The sequence below is a fragment of the Meles meles genome, chromosome 8 (genome assembly GCF_922984935.1).
Source record: "Meles meles chromosome 8, mMelMel3.1 paternal haplotype, whole genome shotgun sequence".
NCBI lineage: Eukaryota > Metazoa > Chordata > Mammalia > Carnivora > Mustelidae > Meles > Meles meles.
The window spans coordinates 42,735,949-42,755,660 of record NC_060073.1 but is presented as its reverse complement, the minus strand read 5'-3'; the positions used below and the strand labels follow the sequence as shown (position 1 = coordinate 42,755,660).

General features: G+C 47.7%; 1 protein-coding gene across 6 annotated transcripts in view; it reads left to right on the top strand.

Moving 5' to 3' along the window:
• NAV2 (neuron navigator 2) overlaps window positions 1-19,712 on the top strand; it is a 399,056-nt gene that overhangs the window by 344,292 nt on the left and 35,052 nt on the right. For 3 of the 6 annotated variants that reach the window (XM_046014624.1, XM_046014623.1, XM_046014621.1), the window contains 8 exons: window positions 2,853-2,905; window positions 7,900-7,923; window positions 8,038-8,112; window positions 13,178-13,261; window positions 14,084-14,195; window positions 15,497-15,642; window positions 18,043-18,051; window positions 18,456-18,628. In XM_046014624.1, coding sequence (XP_045870580.1) covers window positions 2,853-2,905; window positions 7,900-7,923; window positions 8,038-8,112; window positions 13,178-13,261; window positions 14,084-14,195; window positions 15,497-15,642; window positions 18,043-18,051; window positions 18,456-18,628 — 676 coding nt within the window. The remainder of the gene's footprint in view (window positions 1-2,852; window positions 2,906-7,899; window positions 7,924-8,037; window positions 8,113-13,177; window positions 13,262-14,083; window positions 14,196-15,496; window positions 15,643-18,042; window positions 18,052-18,455; window positions 18,629-19,712) is intronic. The other 3 variants (XM_046014626.1, XM_046014625.1, XM_046014622.1) reach the window with 1 other exon arrangement.

Below are 19,712 nucleotides of genomic sequence, written 5' to 3'. Positions count from 1 at the left end.
GGTCTCTCACTTTTTTTTTTTTTTTTAAAGATTTTATTTATTTATTTGACACAGAGATAACTCACAAGTAGGCAGAGAGGCAGGCAGAGAGAGAGGAAGGGAAGCAGGCTCCCGGCTGAGCAGAGAGCCTGATGCAGGGCTCGATCCCAGGATCCTGAGATCATGATCTAAGCTGAAGGCTGAGGCTTACCCCTCTGAGCCACCCAGGTGCCCCTTAAATCAGGTCTCTTAAGGGCAAAACAGTCTCCATACTTCTGCAGCAGATCCTGTTCCTGAATGCTGGGTGACCTTAAGCAGACCGGTTAACATTTCTGGATTTTGGATTCCTCGGGTGCAGAGATGGCCTAGACAAGTCTCTGTGGTTCTTCATAGCTTCAGAATTTTATTTTATTTTAATTTTTTTTAAAGATTTTTATTTATTTATTTGACAGACAGAGATCACAAGCAGGCAGAGAGGCAGGCAGAGAGAGGAAGGGAAGCAGGCTTCCCGCTGAGCAGAGAGCCCCATGCGGGGCTCGATCCTAGGACCCTGGGATCATGACCCGAGCCGAAGACAGAGGCTTTAACCCACTGAGCTACCCGGGCACCCCACATAGCTTCAGAATTTTAGAGCTATAGATATAGGGTAGAAAATGCATGGTGTGATTTTGCCATTCTGGCTTTGTAAGTCTTGTGTGCCTTTTGCTGTCCAGAAGTATCCAAGACACATAACTCAGGCTCTGATTTGGTTCAGCTCACTTGGAGCAAGGCCCACTGCAATGGTTCAGGCAAGCCACATTCAGTTTGGAGCTGACTCTGGAAATCAAGGAGTCTTTGGACCATGGCCTTGCTGTTGCTATTTACCTAGTGAGAGGAGTTAATTACAGGGAAGGAGAATTACCTCTGCAGGAGCCTGCCAGACGCGCTCTTCGCTGGCGGCCCCAGGCCTGCACTGGGGTATTGCTGAGGGCAGTGTCTCTAAGTCTGTGCATATGAACTGGAGAGATAGAAGAGACCAACTTCCATTTTCCAGCAGACAAGTTCCACGTGGCAGCCGTGTGCTGACCGAGCAGGTGGTGTGATGGAAAGATGCAGCTGCAGGGTGGCTGCATGTTACCCATGTCTCTTCCCCCATTTGGCCTCCAGTATAATCTGCCCCTACTGCCTGTCCCGTGGGGCTAGAGTACCTTAACCCCTTTAGAACATTAGACCATTCGTTTGGGGCATGAGAAGCATCTGCTGATGTGTCTACGTATGAACACTGGAAGCCATTATTGGCCATTTATGCCATAAACTGATTTCCTATGGGGCAAGGGCCAGAAAAGCCATGGGTGGCAGAAGAATGGAGGAAAAGATCTAGAACCCTAATGTTCCTAAGGAAAGTGGATGTGAGTGATGGTGTAGCCATAACCTCAGAAGAGCAGGCACCTTCCAGGAGAGGGGAGGGCCAAATAGGCAAGTTAAGAACTGTGTGGGTTCAGAGGGGGAGGGAGTGTATCCGGTGCAGGCAGGCAGGGAATGGAGGGAAGGCTTCATGGAGAGGCGTTGTTTGAGCTGAGCCCAGTGATCTGGACAGGCAGAAATGAGAAGCATCCAAAACAAAGGGAACCGTACAGGCAGACACTCTGGGGAGGCCAAGTCCTAGGCAGGGCACGCTCCAGCGAGAAGTGCAGGATTCTGAATGGGATGGGAGCATGTAAAGGAAGAGCAGAAGGTCAGGAGGTTTATGGGAAGACAGTGTGGAGGCACCTGGGTGGTGGACTGAGCTGTTTTTCAGATATCTTGTGGGCAATTAGCTTCTGCCCAAAGCTGATCCAAGTTGAGTTCACTTCTTGGGTGGTAAGGGCAAGCCTTTTAGTGCACGTGGAAAGTTATTCCCAAGCCTCCCACTCTCAGACCACAGAGGATAGCTAGTGTGGGGGTAGAGCATTCGACTTGTGGTCAGGAAAGCTGTACCCAATTCAACATCTCTGATGTCTTCACGGGCATATTTTTGTTTTTCAAAAAGTTGTCGAGAGATTGCTAAGAAAATGTCGTTAAAGCATCTGGTTCCCAGAAAGAGAAGTGCGTTAGAATACTTAGTCCTAGAAAATACCATGATTTAAAATTACAGAGAAATAATAAAATAACTCCACTGGGGGGGGGCAGAAAGGGGTACGAAGCAGGTATGAAGATGGTTCTGAGTCAAGAGAACCAGTCAGAGACAGAAAAGAGGACACGACTTGATTGTCATTTTGTACACATGGTAGAAATCAAAAGGAGAATCTCTCCTTCAGTAGATAATGTTTTCTGAACAAGTGTTCTACCACACGGTCATCTAGAATGAGTTGACTGTGGCCACCAGCCGGCCTCCTGTGTTCATGGTAATGGGCTCATCTTTGTGTATACGCAAGTGACAGAAGCTAGCAGGGTAGACAACATGTACGCAGCACAGTCTCATCCCTAGAGGAATACACGAGAGGAAAGTCCTAGAATGAGAGAGAAAGAAAAGAGTAACACGGGCTGGGATAGAACAGGTTACAGGTTGCCTGTGGGTAATAGAATTATGAGTGGCAGTGAATATGGTTTCTTAACACTTCTCCGTACTTGAACATTTTTACTTAGTAATCATGTATTATTTTCATGGGGGAAAAAGTTATGGAGAGGTTGTGGGGGGGGGGGGAGAAGGGGGAAAGGAAAAGAGACCCCTTTCACACATTTTTCCTTGTTTGACTCTGACCCATTGCCAAACCAGGAAAAGTTGGGTCAAGGTGAGATGAAGTTACCTGGTAATGTCCCATAGTGCTGAGCTTCTCCTCCTCTCTCCCTGTTTGGCTCCATAGTTACCAGCTGTGCAATTTACCTTTTTTTTTTTTCTTTTCTTTTTTTAATAGTTCACGGATCCTCATTGTCCTTGGTTTCCAGCACGTCATCAATTTATTCTACAGTGAGTATAAATCAATGCTATGTGGCTATGACCATGAGAACTGGGGCTCCTTTATCACGTGTGTCAAGAATAAAATATAAAATAAAATTGTTTCTCCTAGAAAAAGTATCTCCATTGTTAAGGGGCCTGATAGTCAGGGAGTAAGATTTGAAATTCACAAACAGGTACGAATTGCAACGTCTCAACCAGTAAATCAGGAACTGACTCCTTTGTTAGAGTGGCATTGTGCTTTGAGTGGGAACTAGTTAGAACGTGTGAGAAGCCTTGGCTGCCTGCTGGTAGCCTTAGGAAAGAAAGGCCTTGAACAACTTCTGTCTGCCTCAGTTTCTTTATCTGTCAAGCAGAGAGAATAGCAGCCCTTAGCTTGTGGAGCTTGTGGATTTACTGTTGGGAAGATGACATTGAGCTACAACGTATATTCCTTGATGACAAGGACTTTTTCTGTTTTTATTCCTAGCGTCTGGAACAAAGCCAAGCACATAGTAGATGTTCAAAAAATAGGCTTGAATGAAATACGAAAACGCATGTGGAGCACTGAGGATGGTGCACACAGCCCAGAGCAGGCGCTGGCTGTCATCAGTCTTGGCCAGCTTCAGTGAGTGCTCTGCTGAGCAAATCCACATGGAATCAAATACAGTTCTGGATTTGTTCAGGGGTGCTCGCTTTTTTATAGCTATGTGCGTAACTGCTTAGCTTAGAAACCTTATTGGGAATTCCTATAGGAAAAAAATTCATTTCATTAATTGAGAATTGGAGATTCTTTAGCTCTTCATTCCACGGAGGACAGGTGTTTTAGTAATTCACTTTTTGGTAGTTCTGGGTTCCTGGGCTATGTGTATGTAGAAGGACAAACTGTATATGGCCCCTTAGAAGCTAAAGGCCATCCCAGAATCCAGCGAGAGAGACTAGGGCCTGACTCTTCTTTCATAGGCCTGTAGTGAGCAAACAGACTTCAGGGATTGCTGACATGGTCTGACTTGAAGGACCTTGAAATGATCTCTTCTGCTCCTACCCACCTTGCCCCTCCTCCTCCAGAACACCTCCTTCTTCAGCCAGTCATCTAGTCTGAAGGGTCATCATAGAACCCTCGCTTTTTCATTTCTTAGAGATCACTAAAGCCTTTGTCTACTAAGAAAATGTAGAGATGACCTTCTGTCAACTAGCCCATACGTAAAGTCCTTTCTTCAAGAGGGAAAATTGGTGATGTGGGTGCCAAGATGGTACTTTCAAACCTAGATTTACTTCTTGAACAGATTTACTGGCCCTCAGTCTGTGCCAGGCTCTAGGCTAAGCCCCCAGGATGGGATGTAGGTGGAGAGAGGAGCCTGGTGCTGAAGGCTCCTGAGGCCAGAGGCACCCAAGAACACCTTGGGTTATGGGACTCTACAGTCACAGGGTTGGTACAGAGCCGCTACGGCAGACATCACTGTGCCCGAGCCCCTTGTTTTCCCAGTGGAGCTCCCAGAGTTTCCTGTCAACACGGAGAGGGCCAATTGTTCTTGGAAGAGTGAAAAACAGGGGCTGGCCTACAGCAGCCAGCCTTGGAGGGAAAAAGCATGAGCTGCTCCCGCTGTGAGATTCAGATGCAGAAGCCATCCCTGGCATTTCCTGGCCACGGTGCCTTCATGCAAATCATTGCAAGGTCTTGTCCTCAGGAGCCTTTCTGTAGCTCCTATTCCGGGAGTGTGGACAGGAATTTTCAAATGATTCTTTCTGGATTGACGTAAATTCATACATTACCAAAGACCTAGGAATAGTATTCAATTTCATGTTTAACCAGATAGCAAGAGACCCAGGGCCCGATCTTCATTTTTTTTTTGTTTTTTTTTTTTTAAGATTTTATTTATTTATTTGGCAGACAGAGATCACAAGTAGGCAGAGAGGCAGGCAGAGAGAGAGGGGGAAGCAGGCTCCCTGCTGAGCAGAGAACTCGATGAGGGTCTGGATCCCAGGACCCTGAGATCATGACCTGAGCTGAAGGCAGAGGCTTTAACCCACTGAGCCACCCAGGTGCCCTAACCGATCTTTGGTTTTTCCTCACTGTTTGACTTTGTACAAATGACCTCATTATTCCAGGTGTCTCTCAGTTTTGTCCTTGCTGTTGGGGGGCTGTGGCATCTCAGGGCTGCCCACAACTTCTGACATTTGCTGAGTCGAAGGGTCTCCTTTTACCTCTGCCTTCTCTGAGCATATAGGTTACTTCTGCAGACTTTTATAAGACATAGCCTAACATTTAAACGTTTTCACGCTAGAGTAGTCTGCAGATTCCAAACTGTATCTGGCTACGTAGTTACCACCCAGCATAGACGTGGGGTCCCTTCTGTCTTATTAGCCACTTGGCAATGATAGAATTCTAAAATTCAGGCACCTTTGTAAATGTTAAGGTGAACCGGTCATTTCTTGTCTAAAACGAGATGGTTGGGTTTCCTAAGCTGCCACAAGCCCAGACCAAAGAGTCTGTTTAATGGCTGAGTGTCTTAAAGGTTCTTATTGGATGATTGATAATGGGTTTTTCCTCTGATATCTATGTAATTTCTGGATATTCAAGAATGCTCATTCTGGCTAAAAATTGCCTGAAATTTTAATTACAAAGGAAAGAAAAGGCAACATGTTGCTGAACAACTACCTGGAGAAGTCAGTGCCAACCCTTGGAGTTGAGAAACTCTAAGGGGCCACATCTGGCCTTGGACTGGCTTTCTCAAATGGTAGAGGGCAGCAGTTGGGGTCTCAGGGGATCTGCTGAATGGAGGGAGGCTCCTGGCCTCACTTAGAGTTCCCAGAGGCACGGAAGAACAGCAGCTGGGGATAAGATACAAAATACAGGATTTTCCAGGCTGCTGTCGAGAACAAGGGCACAAACCTAGAGAGACAGGTGGGCAGAATGACAGATGGTGGCAGAGGTATGGAGAAGGAGTGTTAGGCCCATGTTTAGAAGTGTTTAGAAGTAGGGCTCGTCCTACCTGGATGGTTCAGCCTGCTTACAGACCTCCGCTAGCCTCCCAAGTGTTAGATTGCTGTGACGTTCTCACCATTAACTTTCCCCTTTGGATCAGACTCAGAAGTTCAGGGGCCTGATTTCGGGAAGGCCTCTGTGAGAATGTAGCTGTAGTAAAAGAAGGAGAATGTCCTTGTTAAGATCATAGACTCTAGAGCCAGACTACCATGGGTCCAATCCCAGCTCTGCATCTTAACAGCTGGGACCATGGGCAAATTATTCAACCTCTCTGTGCCTCAGTTTCCTCATTTGCAAAATGTGAGTGAATAGTATTAGTACCTGCTCAGGAGGTTGTTACGAGGATTAAATGAATAATGAAAGGAAAGGGCTTAGAAGAGTGTCTGGCATGTGGTAAGCATTCAATAAATGCCACCTACTATAGGAGGTGAGGGACTCGGCGGTCATGGTCACCCCTGTACCCCGGCTTCTTAACATAGTGCCTGACACGTAGTAGGAAATCCATAAATTTTGATAGGTGGTGATAGTGGATGTGAATAGATGAATACCTAGATGGGCAAAGAGGGATAGATGAATATTCCCAGAAAGGGAAGAGTGAGCCCCGGAACTTTCCCAGCATTCTCCCAAAAACATTTCTTAGATGAGATTGTCCAACTGTGTGACAATAGGCAAGGTCTGACCTCTCTGTGCCTCAGAAAGGATACAGACCTACTCTGTAGGGCTGTTGTAAGTGTTAAGTGGTTTGGCCCCAGTATTCCTAAAAACCTGTTGCTGTTGTTAGAAGCCAGCTGGAGGGAGGGCCCCCCTGGGCAGCATCAGGAGTCTGTGCAGTGGGGTGGGGAGCAAGGGGGTGAAGGGAGAGCAGGCAGGAGTCACCTCCCACCTGCCACCGCTGGTGGGTGTAGGGTCTGGGGGGGCGGGGGGGTAATGAATCACACCACTCTGTATTCTGAGCAAATGGAGAAGTAGACACCAGGGTCAGATGCTAATTTTTTAAATTAACGGGTTTATGACTAGTAGCTGATAGGATTGATTGGATTGGACACACGTCTAGGACCCAAGGATAAAACAGAGTCTTTACCGATCTTCGCTTGCCTGTCTGGCTCCCAAGTCACTGCCCCACCCCCAGGGAAGCGTGAATGGAGGGGTGGACGGAAGGTAGGAATCCTTCCAATATTGCCCAGAATGTGGGGGTGTCTTTTTTTATGGGCCCCGGGGTGAACTGCAAGAGAATGAAAGAAAGGTTCCCTTGTTGTTGGTTCCCCCTGTGGAAGGAGAGGGGTAGCCTTGTCGTCCCTGGCTGGCAGGTGGCAGTGTCACCACAGACACAGCCCCAGGGTGGGAGACTCTCCCAGTAAGAGGGCCCACGGGCTGCACCCGTACCTCCGAGTGTCACAGGTAACTGAGGGCCGTGACGTGGGGCAGTGGGAAGATCCACACAACCTGGGGAGTCAGTTGGCTGGCTGCTGGGGGCTCCCAGCCTCCTTCAGTTGGGAGGTCTTCCTGCCTTCCTGCTGCTCCGGGGGCAGCGCCTCAGACAGAAGAGAGGGAGGGGTAAAACCGGCGGTTAACCCATGAGCAGTCCTCCTGCTCGGAGCTCCCAGTCACATTATAAATTCAGATGAATGACTGGTAATTCTTTAGTATACGTTGTCCCCAGTGTGGCATGGGATGTTTTTGAACCTGTGCATTTATTCGCTAAATTAGGGCATCTGCCCCTGGTTCATCCCTTCTTGTCACACCTTCTCCAGAGCACCTGACCGTATCATCTCCTCACGAGAGCAGGGGGGCTCCTCACAGCCAAAATAATTGCAGTGTTGTTCTCATCCTTCCTAATTTTTTATAATAATATGCTCTTCCTGTTTGGCCTTTCTCATTGGTCAAATTAACTGAACCAGTTTATCCAGAAAAATACACCAGGAAAGAAACTCCTAACTCTTGGGGACTGCTGTAAGCATCCAAATCGGGTGTTCCCCACAGACTGCATTGCCACATTCTTTGTTCCTCAACTGGTCTAATTTCCCGTATGATTTCCTTACAGCCCGAAGAAAAGTGCCAGTCGGAGGTAAGGAACAGTTTGCTGGTTGCATTCCCTCCTTTGCTATTATCCACTACTTTGCCCCGCCTAACCTGGGACGGGCTCTGAAAGCAAGTAACTCTGTCCTTTGCCAACCTTTAGATTCGCAAACTACGGCGGGAGCTGGATGCCTCGCAGGAGAAGGTTTCAGCTTTGACCACGCAGCTGACCGCAAATGTGAGTACAGATACAGGGTGGTAGCCACGGGCGGGGGGCAGCCCCTGCTCCCTTCTGACAGGACGTCAGGGCCGCCTGCCCCCAGTACCGTGGGAGCAGTACCGTGAGAGGGGCGTGGCTTTAGCCTTGTGAGCGTCCACTCCGGCTCTTCGCAGCTCTGGACTCCAGGCAGCATCTTTGAGCCTCTGAGCCTGCATTGGCTCATCTGTGCAATGGTGGATGGTAAGCGTCAGCTCTCTGGGCTGTCATGTGGTCAGTACTGGAATATGTTAAGGGCTTAGAAATGTTCATTTCCCTTTTCTTCCTCTTTCTGAAACTTTTCATCTTCAGGCAGGGAAAAAATAAAAGAAATCTAAGGCTCCAAATAAATAGCTGACTGTTCTATAATTATAAAACCCACAATTACGTGTTCGGGAAATGCTGCCAGCTAGCATTGAATTCAACAACTGTTTAAGTGCCAACTGTGCCTCGGGCACCATGGGTTCAACAGCAAAGCAGGCACAGTCACTGTCCTCTTCGTGTGCTTTCTCTGGTGCCGCAGAGAGACAGAACTGTTTAGCTATGACATGATAACTGTTCAGAGAGAGAGATAAAGGGAGAAGGTTGTGGGAATGTGTAAGGAAGATCACCTAGCTCAGTCTCGTGGTGGGGGAGGAGGGAGGTCAGGAAAGGCTTCCTGGAGGAGGTGACATCTGGGGGATGCTGTGTAGGGGATGATGCGTGGGAAGGCAGCATTCTCACTAGTGTGCAAAATGTATTTGTGCAGAAGCCCAGGGTGAAGATCTTTGCGCATTTAGAAGCTGTAAGTAGCTCAGTGTATAATTAGAATCTATGGCTTGGATATGGGGAAGAGGCAAGGGGAGAAGGAAGAGGGGAGGGGAGGTGAGGTGAGGCATCGAAGAAAATCTGGGGGCAGGTCCGTTGCATATCATAGAGGCTCTCAGCCCTTAGGCGGACAGTTCGGGCTAAAGGAAGTAGAGCTTCATTGGTGTGTGTGTGTGTGTGTGTGTGTGTTGTTGTTGTTGTTGTTTTAAGATGTTATTTATTTATTTGACAGAGAGAGATCACAAGTAGGCAGAGAGGCAGGCAGAGAGAGAGGGGGAAGCAGGCTCCCTGCTGAGCAGAGAGCCCGATGTGGGGCTCGATCCCGGGACCCTGAGATCATGACCTGAACTGAAGGCAGAGGCTTAACCCACTGAGGTCCCCACCACCTCCCCACCCCATTGGTGTTTTTTAAGCAGAGCAGTGAGGTGGTTTGGTTTGCTCTTCATGAAGCTTCCTGACCGTGGTGTGGTTATAAGATTAAGGGGTCAGAGTGAAAGCGGAGACTTCAGGTCTGCAAAGTAGCCCCACTGTAGAGCTGTGGGCCGGTGAGGGTTGCCCTTCAGAGGCTGGAGCCTGAGGTTTTGGAAGGTGCAGAGATGCCCCTGAGGCAAGGCATCCTGCCTGGAGCACACGGCCCGGTCTGAGATCACAAACATCTGTCCCAAAGCAGCCTGCATGACCCCATAGTATGCTGTTAGAATGAAGGGCAACTTCAAAAGGCTGTCTTCTCTGGACCAGGAAGGTGAGTCAATCAATGTTCCAATGAATCATTTACCTGGGGTTCTTGCCCAGGTCGTTCCTGCTGAAGCCTGAGTCAACGGAAGGAAACCATTTCTCTTTAAAGTCTGTGCACAAAGTGCCTCGTGGAGTACTTGACCTTAATGACAGGCTCAATAACTTGTAACTTCTCTCACTATTCATGCTCCTGAGTTCTCTCACATTTCTGGGAGTCTTTGCATTTTTTCTCACCCTCCCATGTCAGGCCACTACGTGTTTCGTTGTCCATCTTTCTTCTCTCTGCTACTTCCATCGTTGGTAGCAGAACATCAGAAATTGTTGGGAGATCTGAATTTTGAAGCTTACTAGGTCTTATTTTTTTTTTAAGATTTTATTTATTTATTTGACACAGAGAGACCCAGCGAGAGAGGGAACACAAGCAGGAGGAGTGGGAGAGGGAGAAGCAGGCTTCCCACAGAGCAGGGAGCCTGATGCGGGACTCCATCCCAGGACCCTGGGATCATGACCTGAGCCAAAGACAGATGCTTAATGACTGAGCCACCCAGACGCCCCTGGGTCTTATTAAAAAAAAAAAAAAAAATCCCGGAGGTACTCTTCTATGAATAGCCTTCATCTGGGTACCATTTGAATCCACACCAACCCCAGACCCAGTGAGCCAATCTGGATATAATCCAAACGTGAGGTTTGACAGCGACCCCCATCCCAAGTGATTTGGAGCTACTCCCCTAGTTGAGAATTACTGGCGTCCATTGGTGCCCTTTCACTCAAAACCTAGTTTCATTAGTTTACTTATCAAAAAACTTGGGTTCCTTCCTCCAATGACCTTGTGCTGCCCAAAGGATCTTACATTGGGCCACTTGGAACTCTACCCTCTGCTCCAGAAGAGTCTGAGGGAGATCCCTTGCATTATTATTATTCCAAAAGTGTGTTTTGCTCCTCACCAAAGCCACTGAGTCCAGTATTGTTTGAAAGTAAATATTTAGTCTTAACACACACCACCGGCCGCGCTAACGTGTTTTATTGTCTGCCATCTTTCTCACAGGCCAAGCTGTGTTTGTTTTTCTAGGACAAACTACTCAAAGCCACCTTCTCTGGGTGTTTTTATACCATTCGTGTTTGTTTTTCTGGGAATGTGAGAATGGCACTTGGTAAGAAGTCTGCTGTGTGGCTCTGAACCAGGCTCCAAATGGCCTCTCAGCCCGTGTTTTCACAGTTGTTGGTGACCCAAAGTTAGTCCTTTCTCTAGACAGCAAAATGCAAACCTCTGGTTCTTCAGAGCAAACATGGCGGCTTCTTGAGTTTGCAGAAACACTTCTCAATAGCAGTCTTCTTGGGGTCAGGTTTTTGTTTTTGAGGGAATAGAAAGTATGAGTGCCCACAAACAGAATCCTGGGTGGCAATCAAAGAATTGAAATAAATGGAAATTCGGTCATTTAAATTTGACCTTGGCGTTCCTTTGAAATGCAAGGTTAGCAGTAATTCATTTCAACATCCTGGCCCTGGCCCTGTTTCCTTCATCCACTATGTAAACTGTCTTGAATTGATTGGCTTTGGTTCTGCCATATTCTCCTGGGCAAACTAAACAAAGGCATATCTCTTGATTTTAAAATGCAACAGCATTTTCTCAGTTTTTAATAGGGAGAGAGCATGCGATCAGAAAGAAACTGGGCGGTCCACTTAACGTTTCTATTACAAGAGGTCCCACTCCCTGCTAACTCCTACAGCTGTTGGAAAAAAGACCCAACATGCTAGACCATCTCTAGTTCATGCTAGAGATGTCTTATCCTCAGCTGTTTCAGTTAGATGAAGTCTAGTGACGGAGGCCTCTGACTCACTTCTCTGATCTCTGCTCTTTGAATTGAAATCTCCACTGACCGTCCTCGTGACCCAGGACAATGTTCCACCTGTCCCCTGGTTGTTCCCTCACTTTGATTCTTCGCTGAGTACATCAATCCTCTCTTCCTCTAGAATATTACAGACCCCGTGATCAGATCTTACTTCTCCCTCCTCCCAGGAGTCATAGTCCCTCTGCTAGCTCTTCTTTTTCTCCTGTGTCTGCTCACTCCTCTCCTAGAACCCTTTCCCTATCTGTCCCCACCTGGGTTCTCATCCTGTCTTTTCGTCTGTCCTCTCATCCTGTCACTCGTCCATCCCAAACCTCTTCCTTCCCTTTCCCCACGGTGTCTGTTCATTCCCATGTTTATGGACCTGTGTTCACCTGTATTGTTTCACTTAATGCTCACAACAACCTTGGGAGGAGAGTAGATACTGTACCCATTTTATAGATGGAGAAACTGCTGCCAATAGGATTAGCTCTCTTGTCCATTCCTTATTCTTGGTTTTAACCATATTATCAAGACCCTCAGTCAACCAACCAATATATCATGGGCTGTTCTGGAAGAAGGAGGAGGCTTCGTGTTAGGACACGAGGTTGCGTCTTGTCCTTAAAGAGGGTTGAAGAGAAAGGGGCAGACAGAAAAGCATCCCATTTCTCAACTCTAATATACGTGTTTTTCCCCTATATTTTTAACATCTCTGCAAGTGGGATGCATATTTTAATTAGAATTGGCAGCATTTCTCAGGGTGTCTTAGTACCATATGAAATAGTGGCGTGTCTAATGTCGTGTTCTAACAGGTATATAAAATTATAGAGGTGGGGCACCTGGGTGGCTTAGTTGTTAAGTATCTGCCTTCAGCTCAGGTCATGATCCCAGAGTCCTGGGATCGAGCCCTGCATCAGGCTCCCTGCTCAGCCGGGAGCCTGCTTCTCCCTTTCCCTCTGCCCCTACTCCAGCGTGTACTCTCTCCCTCACTTGCTCGCTTTCAAAAAAAAAAAAAGTATGGTGGGTCCTTGGGGGAAAACCGTAACTCCTTGGAGAAACAGGGGAAGGTTTCTTCACGGAGGGAGCAGATGGGCCTTTTAGTGGCTTTTTATTAACCGGGATTAGAATAAACAAAATAGCCCAACCACTGTGTTCATCCATTCTGCAAATGTGCCCAGTGTGAGCCTCTCCTGTGAGCTTGGCACTTGGAAAGCAAAGTTCAGGGGAGCAGAGGAGGAAGACAGGAGGCAGCAGTTGCTGGAGTGCATGCATCCCTAACTGTGACGCCGACATGCACATAGACCAACAGTCCACCTGCTTTCAAGAGTAACCATGAGGGAACCAGCCCACCTGGGGGTGTCATGAAGACACGAGCTGAGATCTCTTGAGAAGGATGTATAAAAACCAGACAGGGAGGCAGTGGGGGAAGAGAACTGCAGGCAGACGGGAAAGCAGGTACAAAGGACCTAAGGTGGGAAGAAAAACAGGGTCTTTAAGGATGCGATGAGCTGGAGTGACTGGATCTCAAAGAGGTGGGACGTGGAGCTCCAGGGGCTGAAGAGTTAGACGGGAGCTAACACGGGGCCCCGGTGAGGATTTCAGCCCTGAAGACCCAGCACGTCCTGGGCCCTCTTGCCTTGCGAGATAGTCTAACTGAGGCTGTGTCTTTCCTCCTCCAGGCCCATCTGGTGGCTGCCTTTGAACAGAGTCTTGGGAACATGACCATCAGGCTCCAGAGTCTGACCATGACGGCTGAGCAAAAGGTAATGGCCTCCCCCCTGCTTAGAACTGACAGCACAGCTCCAAACTGACGCTCTCTTGTTTCAGAGAAGAGCATGGGCTTTAGTGTCCTTGAACTCTTGGAATCGAATCATAAAGAGCTGTACTCTGTTGAGTGCACATTTGGTCCAGATGGCAGGGTATGGAGTGGCCGCAGCCCTCTACATCTCACAGGCCTGTTTCTGCTGCTTTTTTAAATTTTATTTTACTTTTTTATTTTTATTTTTTCTTCTTTAAAGATTTTTTTTTAAAGATTTTATTTATTTATTTGACAGATAGAGATAACAAGTAGGCAGAGAGGCAGACAGAGAGAGAGGGAAGGAAGCACGCTCCCTGCTAAGCAGAGAGCCGGATGCAGGGCTCGATCCCAGGACAGCGGGATCATGACCTGAGCCAAAGGCAGAGGCCTTAACACACTGAGCCACCCAGGCACCCCTCTGCGGCTTTTAAAAAATATTTTACTTACTTGAGAGGGAAAGGGAGAGAGAACACAAGCATGGCAGAGGGACAGAGAGAGCAGATTCCCTGCTGAGCAGGGAGCCCCACATGGGGCTTAATCCCAGGACCCTGAGATCATGACCTGATCTGAAAGCAGATGCCTAACCGATGGAGCCACCCACATACCCCATTTCTGCTGCTTTTGTGTGTTTCTATGCCCGTTGCAAATAGACCCATCCTACGGGAGGGGACAGAGGTTCTGTGGAACTCCTTCGTTCCCTCTGCTCTGTGCTGAAACGGAGTTGTTGTTCATGTGAACTCTGTACAGAGTGACTGTAGGATGACCAGTATTTCCTGCTGTTCCTCAGGATTCAGAACTGAATGAGTTAAGGAAAACCATCGAGCTGCTCAAGAAACAGAACGCAGCTGCCCAGGCTGCCATTAATGGGGTCATTAACACGCCGGAGCTCAACTGCAAAGGTAAAGGAAGGGGGGGCAGCCTCCAGACCAACGACCTGCCCGCCCTTAGGAACCTTCCCCTGACGATGTGTGCCTCAGCCTCCCTGCCCCAGGGTGCGTGTCCCTGTTGGTCAGACAGGTCCCGGGAGGAGGACACTTGCGGTCCGAGACTCCAGGCCTCTAGGAAGATAGCTCTTCTGGCTCAGTCTCCTCCTGATGTATCTCGAAAATGGAAGAAAATCTGTTTCTACTGGGGAATTGTCAAAAGGGTTTTGCTTAATTTCACCGGTGCCCTTATATTTACATGTGGACGTGGGCCGGCCTGAAATGAGCATCGCGTGTTCATCCAGGGAAGTGTTTCTGAGTCAGTTGCTCTGTGCTTGTGTATCTTACCTGGGGGCCAGATGGGGCTGTGAGGACGAGTTCCCTCCCGCCGCAGTGATGTGGTCGGTGATGGTAGAAGTCACAGTGACCGCCAGCATTTAGGGGACACGCACTGTGTTCTAAGCACTCTGCTCAGTGTTGTAATTTATTCACTGTCTCATTCTCCTCCCACGACAACCTTACAAGGGCAGTGCTGGTCCTCTCCACATTGGATTGATGAGAACACTGGGTTGCAGGGGTAAGAGGCCCGTCCAGAGGTCACACTAGTAAGATACACGAAGTGGGACTAGATCCCAGGTCTCTCTGACTTCGCAGCCAGTGCTCGTAGTTTAGTGTAGCTCAGGTTTAGTTCTGTGCTTGTGTGGAAAACTGGCCACAACCTCTATTTGGCATCTCCGTGATTTCAGATACCAGGTCTCTGAAACGTGATGACAATTGAAATGGGAGGGACTGGCAGCCCGAGTGAGCAAAGAGTGCGTTCCAGGAAGAGGGAACATGTTAAGACCCTGAGATGAGACGGGCTCGGCCTTCCTGAGGGGTCAAGAGAAGGCTAGTGAGGCAGGAGCAGACAGGGCAGAGTGGGGTGGTGGGGGGCACCCCGACAACACAGGGGACTGCCACGGTTCAGAAACGTCATCGGGTGCCAGTCTCAAGCTTAAGAAAGCTGGTGGCAGGGGCAGGGAATTCTCTCTCGAAGCCTCCCCCGACTTCTTTTTGGTGGAGTGGCTAGATCGGGCCCTTAGATAATTGACTGAAGAGGGCTCAGCGTGGACCTGCTCAAGGATCTTAAAACCAGCAGCTGAGAGCAGAAGGTCCTGTCTAACGGGAAATACCCAGCGGTGCCCGGGTGTGTGGATTTAGGTGTAAGAGTCATTTTCCCTGGGACAGAGGGATGGGCTGAAGGCGGCAGCTGCTGACCTCCTGCCTTGGCTCCGCAGGAAATGGCACCTCGCAGTCAGCAGACCTCCGTATCCGCAGACAGCACTCGTCGGACAGTGTGTCCAGCATCAACAGCGCCACCAGCCACTCCAGCGTGGGCAGCAACGTAGAGAGTGATTCCAAGAAAAAGAAGAGAAAAAATTGGGTGAGTGTGCAGCCAGAGACCCTCGTGGGTACTAACAGACCAGTGACCCCACTCCCCACCCCCAGAAAGAGCCCCCAGGCTAGCTCTTTACTCCAGAGCATAGATCTTTGGGAGTGGATCCAAAGAAGCTTGTGGGTATGTTTCTACCAAATTCAGTGTTGTGCTCAGCCAAGCACCAAGACTCACGAAAGTACCACCATCTCGGAGTTTTCTGTTTCATGAGATTTTATGTGACATACTCATCTTTCATTTCATATACGTGTCATTCCCTCCTCCTCGTAACATTAGGTGCAAAGTTCCAGGTACTAGAACAAAGTTACTCTTCGGTGGTTTCTTCTTAGTTATTATTATTATTTTTTTTGGATTGTGTATTGCTAATTATCCCATCATTATCCAGAACCCTTGTCTGTTTCTTTACACAGTTACCTATGATGGCATGAAACCCATTTTCTCTGAACCGTTTTTAACCATGCCCTCTAAAGTGAAAGTTTTTCATAATGTAGATATTAGGGGTTAGTGAAAGGTTTTAAACTGGGGTATTGTACTTCAAAATGGCAAGTTTAATAGACCCAGTCTCCAATGCATTGTTTCTCTATGTTTCCTTAATCCCAGCGAGCCACTCGAATTTCTGTACAGTGGTGTCTTAAGCAGTTTTTTCCCATTCTCCTGGGAATATTACACACACACACCCAATTTTTTTTTTTTTTAAGTAGATTCTATGCCCAGCATGGGACTCGAACTCACGACCCCGAGATCAAGAGTCACATGCTGCACTGACCGAGCCAGCCAGGTGCCGTCATACGGACCCATTTTTAGTTGTGTCGAGGCTGTGGAGCTCTGGTTGGCGTTTGCTGCTCCCTGTCTTCAGTGCAGGGGTAGCTCAGGTTGATCTGAAGCGGGCTAGTGCTCACAGGGCCCCATCCATCACTGCTGACAGCATCGTGTTTCCATAGTAGCCTCAGTGTCCTCATCCATCCCATACACTTCTCCCTCATTTTGTGTTATCTTGGATGGGTGGCGAGGTCTGGCCATAGAGCAGTCGCAGTTTGAGGAATTCCGGTTGCTGATGACTTGAGCTGGAAGACTGTAAGACCAGTTTAGTGTGACCCTCTCATCATTCTGATGAAATTTTTTTCTTTGTTACTAATGGCTTTTAGTCAACTTATCTGCTATGCCTTAAATAGCATTAACGTATGTTGCTGTTTCTAATATACTATTGGTAAAATATGGTCCGACTTGATTATCAAAGTGATGAGAGAGAATTATTTTCTATGAAAAACCGTGTTTATCCACTTTCTCCAGGTCAAGAACTTAAACTTATTTACTTGCATTAAGACAGTTTTTGGTTATTGGTAGAAGGGAAGATAGAGAATGGGCATTCTCAGATGATCTCAGAGGTGAATTCTGTCTAATCTTTGTCATTTCCTCCTGCACATGGCCCTTTCCCAGAGGCAGGGGCAAGTGTTCAGGTTGATGGTTTGTGCGCCGGATCCTTCTATTTCTGTAACTGGAAATTTGATGAAAAATAGGAACTGGGATCTCGATCAGCTGCACTTGGACGTGCCATTCCTTATGAATGTAATACTGATGGGTAAAAAATCCCATTAACTATTTCAGAATGGCTTGTTTCAGAATTTCTTAATGGCAAAGAAAACCACCAGGATGTTTTGAGGAAAAAAGGTTTTAGTAAAATGGAAATAACTTTTCAAAAGACCTTTTTTCAAAACAAAACTTAACTTTTTTGGTCTAGAAAAATACGTGCTTATCGTGGCTTTCGGAGAAGACCCTGCACTTTAATTCTTTATGTTCTCATTAGAGTTTTCAGCTCCATCTCATAATTTGGGGAATTTGTGATATGCCAGTCCCTTTTTCCCAATATAGTTAATAAATTTCTTAGAAATACCTACTTTTTTTGAGTAGCAATTGAGATGGCGAATTCCCTGCTTATTCTGTCATCTTATGTGTACACAAGGACAGCAGGAACTCCTAAGTAGATCTTAGGAGGCGCTACAGCTATGTTGGGACTAGTGCAGCAGGGAAGCTATTCTTGCTGAGAAAAGAAGACACAGACATGCCAAAAAAAAGTTAAGGTCTTAAGAGACAGAAGTGCGAGAATCACAGGAAGGTCAGGGACAGTCATTTCCGCCAAAGAAGCTGGAAGAACTTGGATTGTAGGGACTCCCAGAAGCGCTATTCCTTTCCTTTCGTAATGAAGGAAGATGCCTGTAATGCTCGGGAAGATTCGTGTTCCTACCAGAAACCTTCTCTGTGTGTGGTGTTTACTATTGGCCATGTTGTGTCTGAAAAGTCCAAGGCTTTCCCTGTCACTGGCTTTCTCTGTTAAAAATTGTCTTTTTTCCTTCCCCTTCCCCGTTTTTTTGCTTGCGTTTTCCCTGGCAGGTCAATGAGGTAAGCAAGACCGACGTTAATATCAGATACCAAGCTAACCCATCCATTGATACGACTAATCTCTGCATCCGTCACCATGTCTGAGCATTCCTGCTTTGTTGCTGTGTAACCTCATCCTCCCGCCATCCATCCGCTGAGCCAGGCTCTGTCTTGCTGTTGGCATCTAGCCTCGAAGCAGGAGTAGGCATGGAATGTCACCCACAGGTCCAGCCCTCTGAGCTGTCAGCACCAGATAACTCTTCTTCCCTTATCGCACTGATTCAAGAGAGCTGTCGGGAACCTTTGTCATTGGTGGGGGGGAAACGTGGGAGAATTAATTGCTCTTTTTGTCTGCATGTCTCTGTTTGGCCAAGGCCTGAGTGTTGGTTGCAGCCCCGACCTGGCTGACAGTCTCGTGTGTTCAGTTACGCAGCTCCTTCAAGCAAGCCTTTGGGAAGAAGAAGTCCCCCAAGTCCGCATCCTCTCATTCAGACATCGAGGAGATGACCGATTCCTCATTGCCTTCCTCACCCAAGTTACCGCACAACGGGTCCACGGGTTCCACGCCACTCCTGAGGGGCTCCCACTCCAACTCCCTGTGAGTCTGTCCCTTGGGGAGGCATGTGGGTCAGACGATGTCTGTGGCCCCCAGGAGCCGTCCCAGATAGGAATGGAGAGGTGTCCTGTTAGCATTCATCTTCTCCTTGGAGTTTTGTACGTCATGCTCTCATAGGACTGGGCATGTTCTTCCCATGCTTTAGGACTGGAGAGGTCAAGAGAGAGAGGAATCTTCCATTGTTGTTCTGATGGCATCACTGGGAGGCCATGGGCAAGGGCTTAAACCTCCCTGTTTCCATTTTTTTATTTGTCAAACTGGGATAATGGTTGTTGGCTCCTTATCTGATCTAAGGATCAGATGAGGTAAATGGATGGGAAAGGGCTACAACCGTCTTGCTGAGAGGGGAAGATAGTGTTAGAGTGTTAGTTTTCACTAAAATTTTTAGCTCATTTTAAAATTTGACAGAGAGGGAGATCACAAGTAGGCAGAGAGGCAGGCAGAGAGAGAGGTGGGGAGGCAGGCTCCCTGCTGAGCAGAGAGCCCGATGCGGGGCTCGATCCCAGGACCCTGAGATCATGACCTGAGCGGAAGGCAGAGGCTCAACCCATTGAACCACCCAGGCGCCCCTTTACTCATTTTTGTGGCAAGACTTAAAGCGATTATGATATCCTTTTCTGATCAAAATTTGGTGTTGACTCTTTCTCTGAGGTCAGCCCTCAGCAACTGGAAGTTTAACAAATGGAGAAGACTCGATGATATAATTCTCTTTACCAAAGGGTTCTATATTTGGTAAAATGATTGGTCACCAGGGACTCCCCTAGTAAATTTCAAATGAGTCAGTTTGTAAAGAGCTTTTCGGGAACGCAGCTGCTTCTGTTAAATGAGACAAGTGTTTGCTCACATGACATGTGCTTAGGTGCCATTTCCCTTGGCAACAAGGTATGTAGATGGAAAGAGTCCTCTTCTCTTGCCCAGCCAACCTCCTATGGTCTCCACTGAGCACCCACTGATCATTGCTCCATCAGTAGTATAGGGAGACAGTCCTCTGCTCCATCTAAAAAGAAAAACCCAGACTCCAGAGGCAGGAGCACATCAGGAATGGCTTGAGATGGACAGATGGGGA